We start from the raw sequence: 21,979 nt of genomic DNA on the forward strand, positions 1-21,979 counted from the left end.
GGCATGGTGCTGCACCATGCTAAAACAAGCTAGGGAAAACACTATATGTATGTATGTATGTATATATGTATGTATGTGTGTGTGTGTGTGTGTGTGTGTATGTGTGTGTGTGTGTGTATGTATGTATGTATGTATGTATGTATGTAATGTATGTATGTATATATTGATGTACGATTTTATAAAAATTAATACAGTACAAAACAAGTTTGATTGGGGAAGGGGCAAGGTCCCCGTGGCGTCCCTCGCTACGTCACTGCTGAGTTCCCACTTGGTCCATTACATTAACTTGATATAAGCACGTTAAATTTCTGCATTTGTTCTCACAGATTCATGTGAGCTTACTAACATACATAATTACGGACATGGTTAACACACATATAATGAGAGGAAACCCGCTACCATCACGCAATGGGCTACTTTTTCCGATTAGCAGCAAGGGATCTTTTATATGCAGCATCTCATAGAAAGGATGGTACATACCACAGCCTTTGTTACACCAGTTGTGGAGCACTCGAACGAAAAACAATCCACTGGGCCAACCGATGAGAATCGATTCAAATTTAAATGGAGACTTATTTAAAGAAAAACTAAAATATTGCCACCAAAGGTCATTAAAAATAAACTTCATCAAAAAAAACTATTAATCAAATAAATAAATAAATTAATTAATTAATTAAATAAATTCCTTTAACATAAAATAATAATTCTGATTATCGAAAATCAAATTGAAAACCTAAAAAATTAATCGCCTAATCCCTATCCAAGACACCTGATTTAAAGTTACTACATGTATATTAAAAATAATAATAAAATTAAATTAAAACAATTAATAAGCAAATACAATTATTAATTAAAAATAATGTTGAAAAACTTCTAAATAAGATAGAAAAAAATAATTCCGATGCCGGGAATTGAACCCGGGCCACCTGGGTGAAAGCCAGGGATCCTAACCACTAGACCACATCGGATATTACTTTTAAGGAGACAAATAGCGTAATGTTCAGTGATGATCTGCTTTATTGTTGTTGGGTTATGAATGTAGTTTGTCTGATGATGGGGAAATATTCACACATGAGATATATATCATACCATAATCTGCTTTTCTAACGTTATACAAAAAATGTGTGGGTATGACCTAGTTTTGGGCAGCTAGCCAACAAATTATTTACTGTACAGACATGGCTCAGGTTTGTTCAATTGCAAAGCTCGGCGATCTATTTCGAGACGTAGACCACGTGATCGCGCACTGGGCGATTCCGCCTTGTGCAGCAGTTACAGGGGCCGTCTCATATCAAGCGAAGTTACAACATGGAAGAGTTGGCTAATGTCGTTTTGGATGAATTTGGATTTCATTACGTCATTAAACCAAAACAATTACACATTATTGATTCCATTTTGAATTTGAAGGATACATTTGGGGTGTTATCGACAGGATACGGCAAAAGTTAGCCCGAGTACTCTGACTGTAAGAGAGCTAGACGGACATTTGGACATAAACACGCTCTCATTACAGTCAGAGACCAACCTATGTCTTTTTTTGGCAATTCCTGACTACCAAACGGTAGGCAACGAGTCCCGCTCTAATACCACAACAATCCTATGTTTGACGTCAAATACCTTTACATCAATCATTTTCGAGTTAAGTGATACAAAAAAATCCACATATTAATCACTAATACACTTACTACAGAAAGAAACCCGACAGCACCCACATTCAGCTACGCTTCGTGACACTCCGTCGCAACAATTGCAAAGCTCGGCGATCTATTTCGAGACGTAGACCACGTGATCGCGCACTGGGCGATTCCGCCTTGTGCAGCAGTTACAGGGGCCGTCTCATATCAAGCGAAGTTACAACATGGAAGAGTTGGCTAATGCCGTTTTGGATGAATTTGGATTTCATTACGTCATTAAACCAAAACAATTACACATTATTGATTCCATTTTGAATTTGAAGGATACATTTGGGGTGTTATCGACAGGATACGGCAAAAGTATGTGCTACGTACAGCCTCCTCTTATGAGACGACCCCTTAACTGCTGCACAAGGCGGAATCGCCCAGTCTCGAAATAGATCGCCGAGCTTTGTAATTGTTGCGACGGAGTGTCACGAAGCGTAGCTGAATGTGGGTGCTGTCGGGTTTCTTTCTGTAGTATGTGTATTAATGATTAATATGTGGATTTTTTTGTATCACTTAACTCGAAAATGATTGATGTAAAGGTATTTGACGTCAAACATAGGATTGTTGTGGTATTAGAGCGGGACTCGTTGCCTACCGTTTGGTAGTCAGGAATTGCCAAAAAAAGACATAGGTTGGTCTCTGACTGTAATGAGAGCGTGTTTATGTCCAAATGTCCGTCTAGCTCTCTTACAGTCAGAGTACTCGGGCTAGGCAAAAGTATGTGCTACGTACTGCCTCCTCTTATGAGATGACCCCTGTAACTGCTGCACAAGGCGGAATCGCCCAGTCTCGAAATAGATCGCCGAGCTTTGCAATTGTTGCGACGGAGTGTCACGAAGCGTTGCTGAATGTGGGTGCTGTCGGGTTTCTTTCTGTAGTATGTGTATTAGTGATTAATATGTGGATTTTTTTGTATCACTTAACTCGAAAATGATTGATGTAAAGGTATTTGACGTCAAACATAGGATTGTTGTGGTATTAGAGCGGGACTCGTTGCCTACCGTTTGGTAGTCAGGAATTGCCAAAAAAAGACATAGGTTGGTCTCTGACTGTAATGAGAGCGTGTTTATGTCCAAATGTCCGTCTAGCTCTCTTACAGTCAGAGTACTCGGGCTAGGGGGAGGGGGGAGATGCAACCCAATAATGGGGGGTCAACCCACACTATAAGTAGGCCTATGTATGTATGTATGTGTGCTTATATGTATGCCTATATGTATGTATAGATGATTCGCCACGAGACAAATACTGATTAACTTGACGAGGTTGATATTTTATGTAACGAATTCTATTTATCCTATAATACTTTTAAAACATTTTCATTCGATATTTAGTAAATTACAGTACTAAAGTCATCTCCATCACAAATTAGTTTGACGTAACGCATTTTAACTAAATCTTATGAAAACGTTACGCTCAGGTATACAGATCTTGTAGTTCATCAAGATAAAACGTCTCCGGCACGATATTTATTATTGTGATGTTTATTGCTGTGCCGTAACGTTTATCCATTGGATCGAATTTTCCATTTGCAATCACGATTTAATAAAATCAGGCATATGTGCTTTATTTAAGAGCCTCAACACGTACAACAACATATTTTAATAAATTTTAGACAAAAATATTAAGTACAATACCTTTGGTAACCTTTCCAGGATTAGATGTTTGAAGATGACACATTTAAACATTTGAAAGCTATTTTTATCCTGGCACATCGAAAATGCGGAATGAAAATTTTGCGGAACGAGAATTATTCGTATCAAGCATTTTACGTACACCCAGTAAAAAGAAATATTGCGGAACTGAATGGAATTGATTATTAAATTTATTTATTTTGTTATTTTTGTTTCTACATATGTGCTTTGTGTGGGTTGCATTATATGCATTGTTAATAATATTATCACATTAAAGTTTTGGGGTGTATTATTCTTTTTTATTATTATTAAAAAAATAATGATTGTTAGTACAGGTCATTACTTATTTTAAGGCCTTCATTTATTTACTTTTTCCAAAATTATTATTTCCTTTAGTAATTGTTTTTAAATATTATTATTACAGGCCATTGCTTACATGTGTTTCAAAGGGTTTTTTCTTCTTTTTTTCTCTTCTTTTTTGTTTTAATTTCATTTCTTTTTTTTAGCTATAATTACTGGTCATTAGTTATTTTAGGAGTTTTATTCAGTTAAATTTAATTGTTATTATTAATTTATTATCAATTAATTGATTTTTAAACAATATTATTCATTAAATAAGTTTATTTATTTATTATTATAAAACGTGATATTCCATTAAATATTGTGGAATAAACTCGTGAACCCGAGACGAATAATAATAAAAATAATCCGATTCCACCAACAGTTTTCAATCACATTTTAAATATGCTCACAATGGCCGGCGGGAATATTCGAGATTTTGTTCGTAACTGAAAATTGGATTAATGCAGGATTACTATTTGGACAAACTGTCTATTTATGCGTAAAACGTGACTCGGGAAGTTTTCTTTATACAGTAAGTGTTTATATTTATTGGTACATCTCATATTTCGCCACGAAATAATTAATTCCATGGTTGTATCGATTCCGCCTGAAATCTGGGCGGAAACTGCACGCTTGTTTTTGCTGTTCAAGTTGTAAACATCGGGTCCAATAAATGTCAAAATGTTAAAAAACAGACCGTAGATGTTTACCTTGGTGAACTAACAGATCTTGTTGGTTTGTAAACAAATGACCCATTGGCAGCAACTAGAGATCTTACAAATTTGCATATACCTTTAAATTTGCATACCATTAATAACCGGGTTAATACACTAAATTATCATATGGGTTTATGACATGGATATCATGGGTAAGTTGTAGGATAAATGTGTGTGTGTGTGTGTGTCTGTGTGTCTGTGTGTGTTTGTTTTACAATACTGGTAGGCCTACTAAACAAAGTAACACATGTTTGCAAACTAAACGCTCTCTCAAACTGCATCCAATGAATCATTCATTCATTTCAACTTTTTGTTCGTGTTTATCATATTCAGTTATAATGTTCACTGAATCAGGCACGTTGTCCTGGGCATGCATCTCAGCTATATTAGTCCACGAGCCGATACCCCACATTTGACCAATTGGTACCATCCGAGGGCACCAAACTCAACTATATCTTTTTGATAGGGGTATGTATCGGGATCGCAAAACAGCATGGTAGACGTTTCTGCAGAGTAGCATAATGTCAAAAAATTAGTTTTAGTAGAAATGGGTATTTTTCTAAAAATGTAAAAACGATTCTCTGTATTAATTTGTATGTCAATATATAACTACTTTTAATCACACAAACTGAAATGCACTTGTCAGCATTCATCAGGAATTCAATTTGAACTGTTCCCAGCTAATTAAGGCATTGCAACATCATTGCAATCCAAGATGGCCGCCAATGTACAAGCAAATCGTACTTTATAACCAGGAAATCGTAATATATCGCATTTTACATCAGCTGCGAAGATATTTTTATGTTATTTAATGAATGTTATGGGCCAAGTAATTCACTTATTGCGACCTTTTGCTAATTGACATATTACATCATCATTTTACCAAAGATGACCATGAAAATGGCCGCCTATGGTAAGAAGTTGTCATATCTTACATTCTACATATATTCCCCAAAGAATAATTTATACTTCTAATACAGGGTTTTCTATATTGCAAGCTTAACATTTCTGGTATTCACTTTGTAATACAGAGAAAGGTTTATTACTGCATGAATAAAGGATTCCAAAATGATTGCAAAAACAAAGAAATGACCTCTGTATTTGTTTAATATCACCTAAAACAATACTTTTGAAACCAACTGCTCCGTTTTAAGAGTAAACCAATCCTTTTCCCCAAAAAACCCATCTACATATAATCAAATAGTTCACAATGCCAACCTTGGTGTGATAAATGGGCATATGTACGCAAGACTAGTGTTTATATGAAGGGTGGCTGAAAAGTTCTGGTATGTATTAACTACGAATGATGTATAAGTACAATACGTTTTATGCTCATAGGCTGCATTGATTCAAATACATAATCTTGTAGCATATTTCTACAGTCATCAAAGTAACTAGGTATTTATTGTTTGTGAAAATGGATCAAACTGGCTTCTCTAACTGAATGGGCTAACTCCAACAGCCACCCATGCGGCATTGGTATGGACTTTAAGGGCCGATGATCCTTCCTTTAATATGCCACTGTTAACAGGTGGGCAACGGAGTTCAAGAGGAGACGATAGCCTCAAAAATTATACAAGACCAGGAAAATCGCCAACGGCCATAACTAAGGAAAATGTTGATAAAATACAAGGATTATTGTCGACGACTCACCACACATCACAGCCAATACAGTAGGCATTTCATATGAGAAAGTTAAGGAATAAACTGGGTATGACAAAGGTTTCAGCACGCTAGGTACCAAGACACCCATGCACAAGTATGTTGTTGCCATGGCTGCTATGCATGACTGTGGCTTTCATCTTATTAATCATCCTCCGTATTCGTCAGATTTGGTACTGTCAAATTTCTACCTCTTCACAAACTTGAAGAAAAAACTGTTTGTTAAGCATTATTGAAATGATGATGACATAATTTCTGCCGTGGATGACTTTTGAATCCAATATGAGGAAGCCTTCAACACTAGTGGGATCCAGGCACCCAAGCATAGTTGGCAGCAGTGTGTAGACCGCGGAGGTGATTATGTTGAAAAATAATTAACAAACTCTGTTAACGTAATTTATCATAGTTAGGCTCAGAACCTTTCAGCCATCCCTTATAGTTTTGTCATTCCTATTTTTTTGTTATCTCTATAGAATATATATATATATATATTATCATTGCATTTTTATCTCTATAGAATATATATATATATTATCATTGCATTTTTATCTCTATAGAATATATATATATATTATCATTGCATTTTTATCTCTATAGAATATATATATATATTATCATTGCATTTTTATCTCTATAGAATATATATATATATTATCATTGCATTTTTATCTCTATAGAATATATATATATATATTATCATTGCATTTTTATCTCTATAGAAAAGACAGCAGCTCTAAATATGGAGAGAGATGGAAGCAAACTATGGAGACTCACAAGACAACTTAATGATGAGGACAACAGAGGACAGAGGATAACACTGGAAGATAATGGAGAAATGATTATAGGCAAACAAGCAGCAAATCGCTTAGCTGACAATTATGAAGAACAGAGCAGCATACACATAACTGTCGAACAGCAAAGAGAAGCAAGAAAAGAACAAAGGGAGAGATCAATAAACGCCACTCCAACAGGACCCATGCAACAACCTATCACACTGCATGAGTTACATGTAGCTCTAAAGAAATTGAAGAATAGGAAATCACCAGGCCCAGACTTGATCACCAATGAGATGCTAACTCACATTGGCAGTGCAGCAGTCAACAAACTACTGGAGATCTTCAATCACAGTTGGGAAAATGGGGTCCTTCCACAAATCTGGAGAGAGGCTACTATGATCCCTATTTACAAGAAAGGAAAAGACCGAAAAAAAGCTGAAAGCTACCGTCCAATCAGCCTAACCAGTTGTGTTGTTAAGACAGTGGAGAGGATAATCAACCAACGCCTACAATGGTATCTGGAAACTGAGAACATCCTGTCCCCTGAACAGTCAGGCTTCAGACAGTTTCACAGCACTGAAGACCAAACAGCATATCTTGCTCAAGAAGTTGAAGATGCATTCCAAGAAAAAAAAACATGTGTTAGCCACCTGGATAGATCTGCAAAAGGCATTTGACAAAGTATGGACGGATGGCCTCATCGTCAAGCTACAGAGAAGCGGCATATCTGGAAACATGCTTGCGTGGATCCGATCATATCTTCACAACCGTAGAGCAAGGGTCACAGTTGACAGAAAAGAAAGCAAGAAAATACTTTTGCGACATGGGGTCCCACAGGGAGGAGTCCTATCACCTACACTTTTCTTAATCTTCATCAATGACCTTGTGCAGGAACTTCCCAATGGAATACAAGCTGCCCTTTATGCCGATGATTTGGTGATGTGGTGCAAGGAAGAGCATGCCACTACTGCCACCTACAGAATGCGGATAGCAGCAGACAACCTGACAGCCTGGTCAGAAAAATGGTGTGTGGCTATCAATAAAGACAAGTCTTCTACCACACTCTTCACTCTATCACCAAAGAAAAAAGCAGGAACAATCAAAATTGGGAACACTCCACTGAAACATGCAGATGAAGTAACATACCTTGGGGTCACCTTCGACAAGAAACAAACTTGGAAACCACATATTCAAAAGGCAGAGACAAAAGCCAGATGCAAATTAGCCATCATGCGGAAACTAGCAGGAACTAGCTGGGGAGCAAATGAGACAATCCTCAAGAGAGTATATCAAGGAACTGTACGGCCGCATCTTGAATACGGCTCATCAGCCTGGTCAACCACTGCAAAGACCAACCAGCAAGCTTTAGACAAGGTTCAAAACCAAGCTCTGCGAATCATAACGGGATCCATGAAGTCTACACCCATTAAAGACATGGAAAAAACTGCAGCAATACAACCCCTTGGTGAGAGGAGAGATGCCAAGATCATGATCCAGGCAGAGAAATTCAGGTACCTGCCCAATCATCCAATGAAACAAAGAATGGATGGTCTGACAAAGAATCGTCTCAAACGTAGCAGTTTCATCCACCAAAGCAGAAGACTTACTAGAGAACACCAAGCTAACCCGTTACCAAAGACACTTCCATTTTGCCCAACAGATCTTCCACAACCATGGAATGATGAACAAGCCAATCTACAGATCAGCATGTCTGTCCCACAGTTGGCTTCAGCAGACTCCCAAAACGACCTGGTCAAACGGTCACTGGCAATGGCTATGATCAGTGACCGGTACCCAGAAGAATCTTGGATCCATGCATACACTGATGGTTCGTCAACAAATGCTGTGGCCAATGGAGGGGCAGGCATATTTATCAAGCTCCCTTCAAGAAATACCCTAACTGCAAAAGTACCAACCGGCACCCACAGTTCCAACTACAATGCAGAAACCCATGCACTTATTCAGGCTGCTACAATGATCAAGGATGCAAAAGAAGACTGTCAACAAGTTGTCTTCCTCACAGATGCTCTCTCAGTCCTACAAGCCTTGCAAGGGGAAAAACTTCCTCACCTGAATGAAGCCATGCAAGAGGTAGCAAAGGAAAGACGAGTAGCTCTACAGTGGATCCCAGCACATTGTGGGATTCCAGGAAATGAGGAAGCAGACAGGCTAGCCAAGCTAGGAGCTAATCACGTACAGCCCAGCAATAACATTAGCTTCTCAGAGAAGAAAACCTTGATAAAGGCAGCCAACAGACCCAGGACAGAACAAGATGATTACCACCTTCTCAGTCGCTTGGAACAAGTAACTCTGTTGAGACTCCGGACAGGCCACAACCGACTGAATGCTCACATGTTCAGAAAGTTTAAACTTGCAGCAACACCAACCTGCAGTTGTGGCCTGGAAGACCAAACAGCAGAACACATCTTACAGGCGTGTCCAATTCATCAAGACCTGAGACAAGCTGAGTGGCCAATCGAAACTGCCATACACACCAAACTCTATGGAAAGAGAGGCGAACTGGAAAAAACAGCTCATTTTATCTTACAGACTGGACTATTGGTCTAAATTGTGAAAGAGAAAAAAAAAAAAAAAAAAAAAATCTCTATAGAATATATATATATATATATTATCATTGCATTTTTATCTCTATAGAATATATATATATATATTATCATTGCATTTTTATCTCTATAGAATATATATATATATATTATCATTGCATTTTTATCTCTATAGAATATATATATATATATTATCATTGCATTTTTATCTCTATAGAATATATATATATATTATCATTGCATTTTTATCTCTATAGAATATATATATATATATTATCATTGCATTTTGTAGGCTAAGACACAAAATGTATAATCGTGTAACGCCAATATTTCTAACCATTTCATGGCAATTTCTAGTATACTAGTATGCTTCAGCTATACCTGGAAATGATTGGTGATTACCAAATGAACTTAGTAGCTATATATTAACATGATTCGAATAAGGACAAAGGGAATGCAGTGGTTGTTTTAGCATTGGTCTAATGACAAATTCAGAAAATTATATAGTAACTTTTCCGTTAGACATCCACATTTTGCATTCAAAATTGTTTTGTTGAAAAGCTACACTGAATTAGTAGCATAATTTCAGAGATGATTCTTATGATTTTTGTCCAAACGATAGAGCTACTAGCAAGAACTGCAATGGGCAATGGAGAACCAGCAAACAAAAAGGTTGCTTCTCAACTGATGACTGTAATACTGCTGCTATAATAAACAAGGTTGCAAAAACAAGAGTTATCAAAATGCTGCCCAAAGCATTTAAACCTTATTACACCCGGGGTCTCAGATGCTGCTGTGAATAAGTCACCAGGAAGGCTCCATTTTAATAGGACGGACGTTGATTAGTGAAATCACGAAGCTTCAGATTACTTCTACAAATGACCATTCTACATGGAGTGAAGTCTTGCACCATCTGGAATCGTCCGATTCAATGCAGCTCTTTAACTAAATTTCGCTGACTGGGTAATGTTGATGTTCAAGGTGGTGTATTATATTGTTAGGCCACCTAAGATTGGGTGACGCATAGTCAAAACAAATCATTTTTGCTAGGCAGAAACTCTTTTATTGATATTTGATATGGCTACTATTTTTGGTAGTATACTAAAAGGCAAAAGTTATTGTGACACACAAAAGACGAAGATAATTGATGATAGGTTTTTACTGCCGTGTATGAAACGTTATAATATGGAAAGAGAAATGTCCGAAGGTATGGAAACGAGCAATAGTCCATGAAAAGGGCGCACCTGCCATATGCAAATTAGTCACATCATTAGAGGGGGTCCAGAGCGAAGTTCACACAGTCAGTAGCGAGTGTGTCCACCTTGAGCATTGATACAGGCCTGGCACGTCGTCTCATTGAGGCCACTAAACGCTTAAGAAAGTTCCTGGGAATGCCTGTTTCGCAGATGCGTGGTTAGGATCCATGTGTCTTGGTCAGGGATTGTCACGGGTGGTCGGCCGCTACGGGGTCGGTCCCTGCCCTGGTTGTTTTGTTGATATCTTTGCCATAAGTGCCATATGGTGTTTCTGTGGACGTTCGATTGACGTGCGACGTCACGCTACGAGGTCCCAGATTCAAGTATCCCTTTGACTCGCCATCTGTCATTTTTACTGAGGCGTGGCAGGACGAAATTGCATCAAACAGTTCACTAATGGTGTTTTTCTGGACTTCTGGAGGCTGCTCAGCAAGATCCTCACTGTGTGCGTTGCACTTAACTGACTACGTTCAACTTACATGGTAGTTCAAAGGTAATACTCAAAGCTGTATAATGATAAAATAGTTTAGAGAGAGAGAGAGAGAGAGAGAGAGAGAGAGAGAGAGAGAGAGAGAGAGAGAGAGAGAGAGAGAGAGACAGACAGACAGACAGACAGACAGAAACACACACACACACACACACATACACACACATACACACATCACCACCACAACCATTACCACCACAACCACAACCACCACCACCACATCACCAAACATCCTAAAGTGAACTTTCCCTAATTGTCCCAAAGGAACCAGCCTGAGTGTGCTGATATTGTAATGTGTTTACGACTAACAGATATTTTCTCATGACTACAATTACATATTAAAGATATTTTCTTGTTTACAATATCACAGAGTTGTTTTAAAATATATTCAACGAGCGAAAGTGAGTTTGACACGTTTTTAAACAACTAGTTGTGAGATAAATGGTATCTAACGGACACGAATGTATTATTCTATTTCTTACATATCCTCAAAAAAACTTTAGTTTTTCGACTAAAACTTATTTACAGCCGTTGCACTTGTAGTCGATTTACGCGTCACAAACACATGATTGTCATGTAATCGATTTCCACCGTGCTGGGTTTTTTTTATTGCATGTATGGCATTGGTGACCTGGTCATCACCTAGGAGCAGCCAGTCATATGTCTTGAAATTGTTAATACATACGTGTGTAAACAACTATGTGTTATCAAAAACAACTCATGGTGTTCTCACCAACGGGTGTGTAAGAAAATTTATATCCTACAACGTTTGGTTATAATAACACGATGATATGATTACATACATTATGATGGTTGTGAGTTTGAACGAACTGTAACTCTCAATCAGATAGCACAATGTGTCTGGCAACTTGAGAACAAAACACATAGATACACTTCAATTCCCACGTGTAGACGGTGTAACGATAGCTTGACCCTATAGTTGCAAATTATTGTTTCCAATGGTGTGAATCGAAATGTCAACCCGCTCTGACTAAACGATGGTTCTAATTGTGTAGTGTTGTCTTTCTCTATTGTATACTCTGTGTTTTAGGATGGGAACAATAACGCCGCGTGTCTCTATGCAGACAGTGACAAAGACAACGTGCCATTGAACGGGTATTTGTGGCGACACAATGAATATGTAGCGACATAATGAATATATAGCGACACACATTTGTAATAACGTACACTATAGATCTGTGATTCGTCTCCGGTAAGTAGTCATATTTGTTTCTTTGTGGTCAGCGTGACTAATGTAGATCGTGTAGTTTAAAGTATTTATTCATATCCATCTTCACACCCAACTGAGACAGTCAGAACAGACTGGGGGAGAGAGAGAGAGAGAAGGAGGGAGAAAGGAAGGAGAAACGAAAGGAGGAAGGAAAGACAACCAGACGGACAGACAATCCGTAAGACAGATAAGGGGAAGAGAGAGAGATGGGAATAGAGGCGTGGAGGGAGGAGAGCTAGGAGAAAGATATCAGGACAGAGCGAGAGAGAGGAGGGAGAGGGAGGGGAGGACAGTGAGAGGGAAAGAGATAAAGAGGGGGAGAGAAAAGATAGACACGGTGAGAGGGAAGGGACAGAGAGCAAGAGTATAAGTGTACGAGACGAAGAAAATTCTCTATTTCGGGCAAAAACAATCGAGATATTGGGGCAAAATTAGCTGGTCTGAGACGTTTTAACCTCTTATTTCCATCATCCTACCCTCAAAATTAGTTGTAATCCATGTAAACATGCGTGGTGATTCGTTTAAAGCCCTTATATAGCTAATAATGTTAATATGAATAAATTTTCTTATCCAGATTCGGGCATTTTCGTTTAATTCGGGCAAAAATCACCCTGTCCCCTACAAAAATGGGAGCCCCTATGCCTATGGCGACAGGTAGAGTGAGAGAGAGAGAGAGAGAGAGAGAGAGAGAGAGAGAGAGAGAGAGAGAGAGAGAGAGAGAGAGAGAGAGAGAGAGAGAGGGAGGGAGGGAGGGAGGGAGGGACAGACAGAGAGCAAAACAGATGTATAAAGCCTGGCTTCCATAAAGCTATAGCAGGCCCCGTGGTTATGAAACTTTTAGCCTACAGTAAGACTTTAGCATGCATGCATGTGACGTCATTAAAGATTCAGACTCAAGCTAGGTTTATTATAAATCACAGGCCTAGATCGCAGACGGACGCAGATTGACACATACGAAAGAAATGTACCGATTTTATGAAAACCAGACCAGTTAGTCTGAATCGTATTAGTGGTGGGATGTAAAGCGCTCGCTTGATGCGCGGTCGGTCTAGGATCGATCCCCGTCGGTGGACCCATTGGGCTATTTCTCATTCCAGCCAGTGCATCACGACTGGTATATCAAAGGCCGTGGTATGTGTTATCCTATCTGTGGGATGGTGCATATAAAGATCCTTTGCTACTAATGGAAAAATGTAGCGGATTTCCTCTCTAAGACTACATGTCAAAATTACCAAATGTTTGACATCCAGTAGCCGTTGATTAATAAATTAATGTGCTCTAGTGTTGTGGTTAAACAAAACAAACTTCTGTATACAATATTAAATATACACTGCAGTCACCGAGGGTCTGTGAAAACATGTTGGTTTTTTTCTTCTATCACCGTTAGGACCAGTTATTGGTATTAGACTACAGCTTTAGTGTTAATTCCACGTTATCAGTTACTTGTCAAATTAATCTTTACCTGGACTAGATAAGACAGACTAAAAAATAACACAGCCCGAAACAATACTAAGCGGGAGTTACCATAGCTTGCCAGTCTGTCGTTGTTACATAAGAATGTAAAACCTGGTTTTCATAAGATCTGTAACACCTCGCTGTCAGACGCATATTGACTAGATCGACGCATATAAAAAAAACCGTCCTTTGAACCAATCGCAGATGGTCTGTGTTAGATCGGCGACTGATCGGCAGGGTTGATTCGGGATTTTGTAAGGTGTGCGTGTGTGTTGGTGGGGGGGGGGGGGGGGGGGGGGGGGGGGGGGGTGTCACAACATTCTAAAAAGTGCAAGTTTGGGTTTGGTGAAGGCGGAGCGGAGCGGATAATTTTGTCATGCTCATATACCACGAAGGTTTCGAGCATGTCTGTCTCTGGATAGCCAGGGGCCTGATCCGGGACAGATTGGTGAAAGCAAATAATCCGAGCTCCCTTTCGAAATTTGTAGGGGAGTTCGTGTCATGCTCCCCTGAAACTGTTAAGATAACGATGCGTTTTCAAGGCAGTTTACTGTTGTATTTTGTGGCTGATGAATTGTTCATTAATATAAAGCACTTCAAATGGACGGGGATCACGATACTCCTTTAACACCCCCCCCCCCCCCCCCCCCCTCCCCACACACACACACTATGATCGATGGAGTTTTAAACTTTGCAGATGTTTCGCAGAATATCTGCTTTGGTTTACGACGGTTTGTGTCGTTCTGTGTCGATCTTCATCCGTTAAAGATTTTATGGAACCCAGGTTTAAAAAAACACACGGTGTGTATGGTGTCAAACTAGCTGACAGACAGACTGACGTATAAAGGGTTAAACACTGGCATTAATAATCAGTCGGTCAATGTATTTGCTCCAGATATTGAAAGAAGAAAATCTACCGCTTCCACATACTTAGCTACTCCTACCAAAACAGAAAAGAATCATAGCACATTAACTTTCCACAGACAGGACAGTAGATACCACTGTCTGATAAACCAGCCGTAGAGCACTGGTTGGAAGGGGAAAACCAAATGGGTTCACCGATGATCGGTTGTACAGTTTGTACCCCAAGCGAATGTTATAACCACTAGCACAGAACAATTGTGTAACCATTGTCCGCCAGGAACACTCACTAAAGACAAGTAGAGACTATAATATTAAAAATTAACGGACAACATAATAACTTTAAGCCAAATGTCTGATACGCGGTCGGTCTGGGATCATCCCCATCGGTGGGCCCATTGGGCTATTTCTCATTCCAGCCAGGGCACCACGACTGGTATATCAAAAGCCGTGGTATGTGCCATCCTGTCTGTGGGATGGTACATATAAACTATCCCTTGCTACTAATGAACCTTTTTGGGCGAGTTTCCTCTGTAAAGACTATATATTAAAATTAGCAAATGTTTGACATCCAATAGCCGATGATTTATAAATCAATGTGCTCTAGTGGTGTCGTTAACACCAGTAACACTCACTGAAGATAATTAGAGACTATAATATTAAAAATTGATAAATTTAAGCCAAATGCCGTCAGTGCTATATCCCGAGGAAGTGGCATATGTGGCATTTGCCGCACGTGGTGTCGAACAATAACTCCTTAGGGATACGTGAACAATTCCAAATCCCCATACAAGTCTTTAATCGGGTCCGTAACCCTATTCTACGACCGTCGCTTATGAAGCCAGTCTGATTACTGTTTGATTACCTACACACATACCTGTAAGTTTAATCTCATTTTCAAACGGTAATGAGCATTACGACATTGAATGCAGCAGTAATGAACTGAATTTGCTTGTTGGCTGAATCCGTCAAGTGGTTACGCTGTGTTTAGGCCTAGTATTGTAGCGCCCGGCGAATATCTTCATTACAGGACCGAAAAACGCAATTCTCCTTTCAACACATTTGATATTTTAAAGGAAATGTTTATCATGTATTAACTGGACAAGTGTCTGTTGGGGAGGTACTTCCTTGTATTGGATAAGATATCAGTGATATTCAACACCTGCAAGGTGATTATCAGTGATATTCAACACCTGCAAGGTGATTTATCAGTGATGTGCACCCATTGCACAAGATGATACGGACCCATTGCACATGATGATGATAAGTGTTTATCGGATGTGGTTGGTCAGTGTGGCACGTTGATAACAATATTATGATACATATTTCATCGCAAAAGATATCACACTTATCTGCTACTGGGTACTAGGATAAGATCTGCATCGGATTCGTGGTAAGTAGCACACATTTAGGACTACTATCCGTACGACAATGTTTCTCAATGGCGGATCTAAGGCCTCCCCCAACCCCTACATTTTGCGACAGATATATTATTTTTTCACTTTTTTTTTATGTTGCAGAATCCGAGGAATCCCTTTGGGAACGTTTGTGGCTTTGGTCCACATTTCATTGCCCCCTCCCCCACCCCCAATTAATTTTCTGGATCCGCCACTGGTAATTATAAAGAAGCTACAACCTAGATCGTTTTAAAACCACGTAGCCTAGTCTTCGAGGTACGTACATTTGTATCTTTTGGTTTCACATAACATTAATTGTGTATTGCTATAAACACCAGAACATCTAGAAACATAGTGGATTTAGAATATTTTATAATTTAAGCAAAAATAAAGTCATTTGTAAATTGGCGGTGAAAACGTTGTCATAGACGATACTATTTTACACTGCTTAAGACCTAGAGTCGGCGACTTTAATGAGACAATCCTTAATTTTCTGCCATTTGTAAGATGTTTCCGACTAATATATATTTTTAAATAACTAAGATTACATACTAATTACATTTTCTTGTTTAGAATATGAGTGTATGTATATATTCAATGTGTTTAGAATATGAGTGTATGTATATATTCAATGTGTTTAGAATATGAGTGTCTGTATAGCCAGTGTGTTTAGAATATGAGTGTCTGTATAGTCAGTGTGTTTAGAATATGAGTGTCTGTATAGTCAGTGTGTTTAGAATATGAGTGTCTGTATAGTCAGTGTGTTTAGAATATGAGTGGCTGTATAGTCAATGTGTTTAGAATATGAGTGTCTGTATAGTCAATGTGTTTAGAATATGAGTGTCTGTATAGTCAGTGTGTTTAGAATATGAGTGTCTGTATAGCCAGTGTGTTTAGAATATGAGTGTCTGTATAGTCAATGTGTTTAGAATATGAGTGTCTGTATAGCCAGTGTGTTTAGAATATGAGTGTCTGTATATTCAGTGTGTTTAGAATATGAGTGTCTGTATAGTCAGTGTGTTTAGAATATGAGTGTATGTATATATTCAATGTGTTTAGAATATGAGTGTCTGTATAGTCAATGTGTTTAGAATATGAGTGTCTGTATAGTCAATGTGTTTAGAATATGAGTGTCTGTATAGCCAGTGTGTTTAGAATATGAGTGTCTGTATAGTCAATGTGTTTAGAATATGAGTGTCTGTATAGCCAGTGTGTTTAGAATATGAGTGTCTGTATATTCAGTGTGTTTAGAATATGAGTGTCTGTATAGTCAGTGTGTTTAGAATATGAGTGTCTGTATAGTCAGTGTGTTTAGAATATGAGTGGCTGTATAGTCAGTGTGTTTAGAATATGATTGTCTGTATAGCCAGTGTGTTTAGAATATGAGTGTCTGTATAGTCAGTGTGTTTAGAATATGAGTGGCTGTATAGCCAGTGTGTTTAGAATATGATTGGCTGTATAGTCAGTGTGTTTAGAATATGAGTGGCTGTATAGTCAGTGTGTTTAGAATATGAGTGGCTGTATAGTCAGTGTGTTTAGAATATGAGTGGCTGTATTGTCAGTGTGTTTAGAATATGAGTGTCTGTATAGTCAGTGTGTTTAGAATATGAGTGTCTGTATAGTCAGTGTGTTTAGAATATGAGTGGCTGTATAGTCAATGTGTTTAGAATATGAGTGGCTGTATAGTCAGTGTGTTTAGAATATGAGTGTCTGTATATCCAATGTGTTTCTTGTAGACCTAATGTTTGTAAATACATGTAGCTTAAACTGGATTTGGTATGCCAATAATTTCGTACATACGAGAAAAACATACATTATAAAATACTAGTAAAAACACTAAGACAACCAGAAACACATTTAATACACAACCACTGATATTTTATGTTGAAAAATGTATCAATAAGTAGTTGAGTCATTAAAACATTTCTGTTAATCGGTAACATCATAATAATGGTAACAAACTGAGGACTGTCTTGGATATCTTTTGCACTGAATGTTAAAAGACAATTATGTCAAAAGACAATTATGTCAAAAAAACGAACTTGATTATGATACTTTTTATGGCGATGTTCTTCTAACTTCAAATGTCTTGCTTAGAATAGTGACTTCTGTACACTCAGCTTTTTCTTTGTTGTTTCTGGGTCTACAGAGGCTCAAGATAGTGTGTGACAATGTGCGATTATTATTTAAAAAGAAGAAAATGCCTGTTGAGTTGTTTGCACATTTAAAATTAGTCAAATAGTCAACAATATACGCCTCTATATGATTGGATCGCGTGTGTCCTGATTTTATACGAAAGAGTATTACGAATTGTACCAGTATACACCATTTCACGCTTTTTTCACATTTTGAATTTTTTTTACATAATCTACTAGGCTACTAGTATTCAGGTAACAATGAATTGGTAAATGCTGGGCATATTTTTAGGTGGTTCATGTCGAAATCACTTTTACGTCACCTGGTGAGAAATGACAATTTCAAGTAAGGAACTACATTCTAGCTTGACATAAGATGGTTGTGAACCTTTTAATGTAACACTGGTTTAAAGATTAACTTAACAATGTGGGATATAGTCAAAACAAGAATAATGGTGTACATATACCATGGGACGGCAAACAGGGGTGGGGCACGGGGGCCACGTCCTCGCCTAACCCCCTTTTTACCCTGTTACTATGCTCAGAAGACTGTGAATATCGCATTTTAACACCTAAAATTTAATTTTTTCTCGGGTGATCATGAACTCCATATGAGGTTCAGGGTCTCAAATATTAATTTGTATTACTCCAGACCATGAACGTGACAGTACCCCCTCCCCAACCTTTAATTACCTGGAGAGAGCGAGAGACATAGAGAGAGAGACACACACACACAGACACAGATAGACAGACATACAGAGACAGACAGACAGACAGTGATATTTGTTTTGCATATGACGATTTTTAATAGTGTTTTTATTTAATTACGTTTTACAGGGTCATATAAAACCAGTCATGGCGAAGTCACGTACAAAGCCGGAAGAAGCCGAACTGGCCCTTGAGGATGGACCACAGTGAGACGCATTTCGAGAACGAGCGTCTGTCCGAGGAATTGGAGGACACTGTGGACACCATACACCGCTACAAACACCGCCAGTTCATCAGCCGAGCCTTCGAAATCATGGAGCTCAAGAAGACACTGGCCGCTTTTCAGTCAATGACAAAATCCAATCAGAAACCCGACAAACTTTTACCGCGCAGGAGTCGACCAACGAGCTCCTTCTCCAGCGTCGTCAAGGTGAACGTTCGGTTGCCAGCAGAAACAGGCGACAAGGAAGAGTCTGACAGTGATAACGATTTGTCGTCCAGTGACGACAGCAGCTTTTGCAGGTCTGGGAAAGGAGAGAAGAAGTCCAAAATAGTGTCTAAACCGGAGAGAGCCAAACCAGTTGTGGGTAGAAGAAACAGCCCTTCAGACTGGTACGCCAGGATGTTGGTTTCTCGAGACGTACCGCTCAGACGACCAGCATCGTCGCTACCTACAGTGGGACCTAGGTCAACAAGATGTCAGTCGAAACCCGCTCGAGCAAAATCGGCATTTCCCAGAACCACGACCACCGAGACGTCGACGGTGATGTCGTTAAACGGAGCAAATGACAGTCCAGAGAAGGGGATGAAGCTGGTCTGCAATCGTCGGCGAGTGGTGTCTGCGTCCATGTCACGACGCCAGCTGAAGGAGCTGTGTCACCAGGACCTGGTCGGGGAGGAGAGCGAGGAAGTGGACGTGATGAAGGCGAGACAGGAGAAACACCGCCTGGAGGCTGAACGTCTACAAATGAGAGTCAAACTCTTTCTCAAATCCATGGACAACTGGGCGTGTAGCAGCAAGAAGACCATTCGATCTTACTACTGACTGAATGTCATCTTCCGTCATTCCAAAATAGATGTACAATTAATGTGTACGATACATACGCATGAAGCTAAAAGGATGCGTGCATTTTATTTTTATTTTCTGTTAATAAAGGCGCGTATGCAGAGGGGTGGGTTTTGACACCCTATTCCCCTTTTCCAAGCAAATGTTCTTTTGTCTCAATGTATTGTCTGTAATCGTAAGTTAAATATCTTTACGGTATTTTTTTAATACTCAGAGAATACGCATTTTTAATATGTTGAAGGATTCGCAAATTGTTTTCAGTTTGAGTGTTTTCTTTGTACGAGTGAAACGAATGAAATAACTTGCTACAATTTGCTCGTGAATGTCACACTGGTTCGCTACTGTTTCAATAGACGAGCTTAAGGAACTGGTAATGGTAATTCTTCTCTTAGGTCTAATTCACTGGACTATAAGAAGTGTCAGTGCAGTGTAGAACTACTTTCACGGATGATCCGAAATTGCTTACGAGATCCAGTTCTCAAGTGTAAAGGCCACAGTTTGAACCTCGTCAAAACAAAAGTGCACTCCATAACTTGATTGGGATACCACCTGGGAATACAGACTGTCGTGTGAGTTATTGATTTCACGAGGACATGCATATAAACAACCACAGAACACACCACGTGAAAACACAACACCAGCGCTAACAAAGTATTGTTTTAGCGGCTGGGAACATAATGTGGTAGAAATCATCACCGATCCCTAAGTGATATAAATTGTATCGAAAGTCGTGTTATGTGTTATCCTGTCCGTTGGGAACGTGCATATAATCAAACCCTTGCTACAAACCTATAACATGTCGAGCACAAAATATTATTCAACCTAAGATGAATAAAAGGATGAAAAAAGTATATGATATTAATAGACTCCATCATATATGGTCATGTGAGATAGAAAAAAAATACACTGAAAATTTCGACCCAGAATGAAGCTCGTTAGATACGTTTTAAAACAACCCGTCGTAAGATAAATGGTATCTAACGGCCACTCATGTAGTATTCTCTCTATATATGCTAAACCGGTGATTATCAGTGAGGTGTTTCGTTTTAAGATCATTTTCCTCTCCTGTACAGATATCGTCATGGACTCGGAGAAGAATCAAGTACATCATATAAACGATTTCCATAGGAAAGGTTCCATGATACACAGCTGTTCGTACTTTTAAAAATAATGTTGCAATATTCAACTGTCAAACTACGTTTCATGGAATTAAGGAAGTACATTTGTCTTTAGTAGACACTGTGGTTTTACATAAATATATATAAATAATATTTTCATATACTTACCATTTGTGACACCCAATAGCCGATGTGTATTTTTGTGCTGGGGTGTCGTTAAACATTCATTCATTCAGTAAAGATTCAGTGAATACTATTTGATTCAATGCATGATTCAGTGCGTGGTATAAATTCATTATATTCATCCGTTAAACATTGAGGGACGGGACGTAGCCCAGTTGTAAAGCGCTCGCTTGATGCGCCGTCGGTTTGGGATCGATCCCTGTCGGTGGACCCATTGGGCTATTTCTCATTCCAGCCAGTGCATCACGACTGGTATATCAAAGGCCGTGGTATGTGTTATCCTATCTATGTGATGGTGCATATAAAAGATCCCTTGCTGCTAATGGAAAAATTTAGCGGATTTCCTCTCTAAGACTACATGTCAAAATTACCAACTATTTGACATCCAATAGCCGATGATTAATAAATCAATGTGCTCTAGTGGTGTCGTTAAACAACACAAATTTGTTTTAACTTTATGTCAGATGTATATAATGAAGGAATGAAATGTTTTATTTAACGACGCACTCAACACATTTTATTCACGGTTATATGGCGTCGGAAATGTATATAATGAAGTCCAAACGCATTACCAAATGTTCAGCTGTTATTGTTATGACATGTGTGAGGTTGCTATATACGACAATAACCTTAACTCTTTTATACAATGTTTGGATTAGTTATTACCTTCCAAAATACATCCAGTCATACCAAAATTAGTTAAATTTGT

At 38.7% G+C, this 21,979-nt stretch overlaps 2 protein-coding genes and 1 non-coding gene across 4 annotated transcripts; 2 read left to right on the plus strand and 1 right to left on the minus strand.

Annotated features, from left to right (window-relative positions):
- Window positions 1–896: 896 nt before the first annotated feature.
- Trnae-uuc lies at window positions 897–968 on the minus strand. The gene has a single exon. It is a non-coding gene; the product is annotated as a tRNA-Glu (tRNA).
- A 6,576-nt stretch (window positions 969–7,544) lies between these two features.
- On the plus strand, window positions 7,545–9,377 carry LOC121372277. The gene has a single exon (XM_041498568.1). The coding sequence runs from the start codon at window positions 7,545–7,547 to the stop codon at window positions 9,375–9,377; it is 1,833 nt and encodes a 610-aa protein (XP_041354502.1).
- A 2,876-nt stretch (window positions 9,378–12,253) lies between these two features.
- On the plus strand, window positions 12,254–21,501 carry LOC121372616. Of its 2 annotated transcripts, none has more exons than XM_041499041.1 (2): window positions 12,254–12,329; window positions 19,033–21,501. In XM_041499041.1, exon 2 carries the CDS (start codon window positions 19,100–19,102, stop codon window positions 19,946–19,948), a length of 849 nt encoding a protein of 282 aa, XP_041354975.1. In that variant the 5' UTR covers window positions 12,254–12,329; window positions 19,033–19,099; the 3' UTR covers window positions 19,949–21,501. The 2 variants fall into 2 exon arrangements, with proteins under 2 accessions (XP_041354975.1, XP_041354974.1); XM_041499040.1 differs by lacking the exon at window positions 12,254–12,329 and adding an exon at window positions 16,241–16,336.
- The last annotated feature ends 478 nt before the right edge of the window (window positions 21,502–21,979 follow it).

This window comes from Gigantopelta aegis, chromosome 4 (genome assembly GCF_016097555.1).
Source record: "Gigantopelta aegis isolate Gae_Host chromosome 4, Gae_host_genome, whole genome shotgun sequence".
NCBI classification, from domain to species: Eukaryota; Metazoa; Mollusca; class Gastropoda; order Neomphalida; family Peltospiridae; genus Gigantopelta; species Gigantopelta aegis.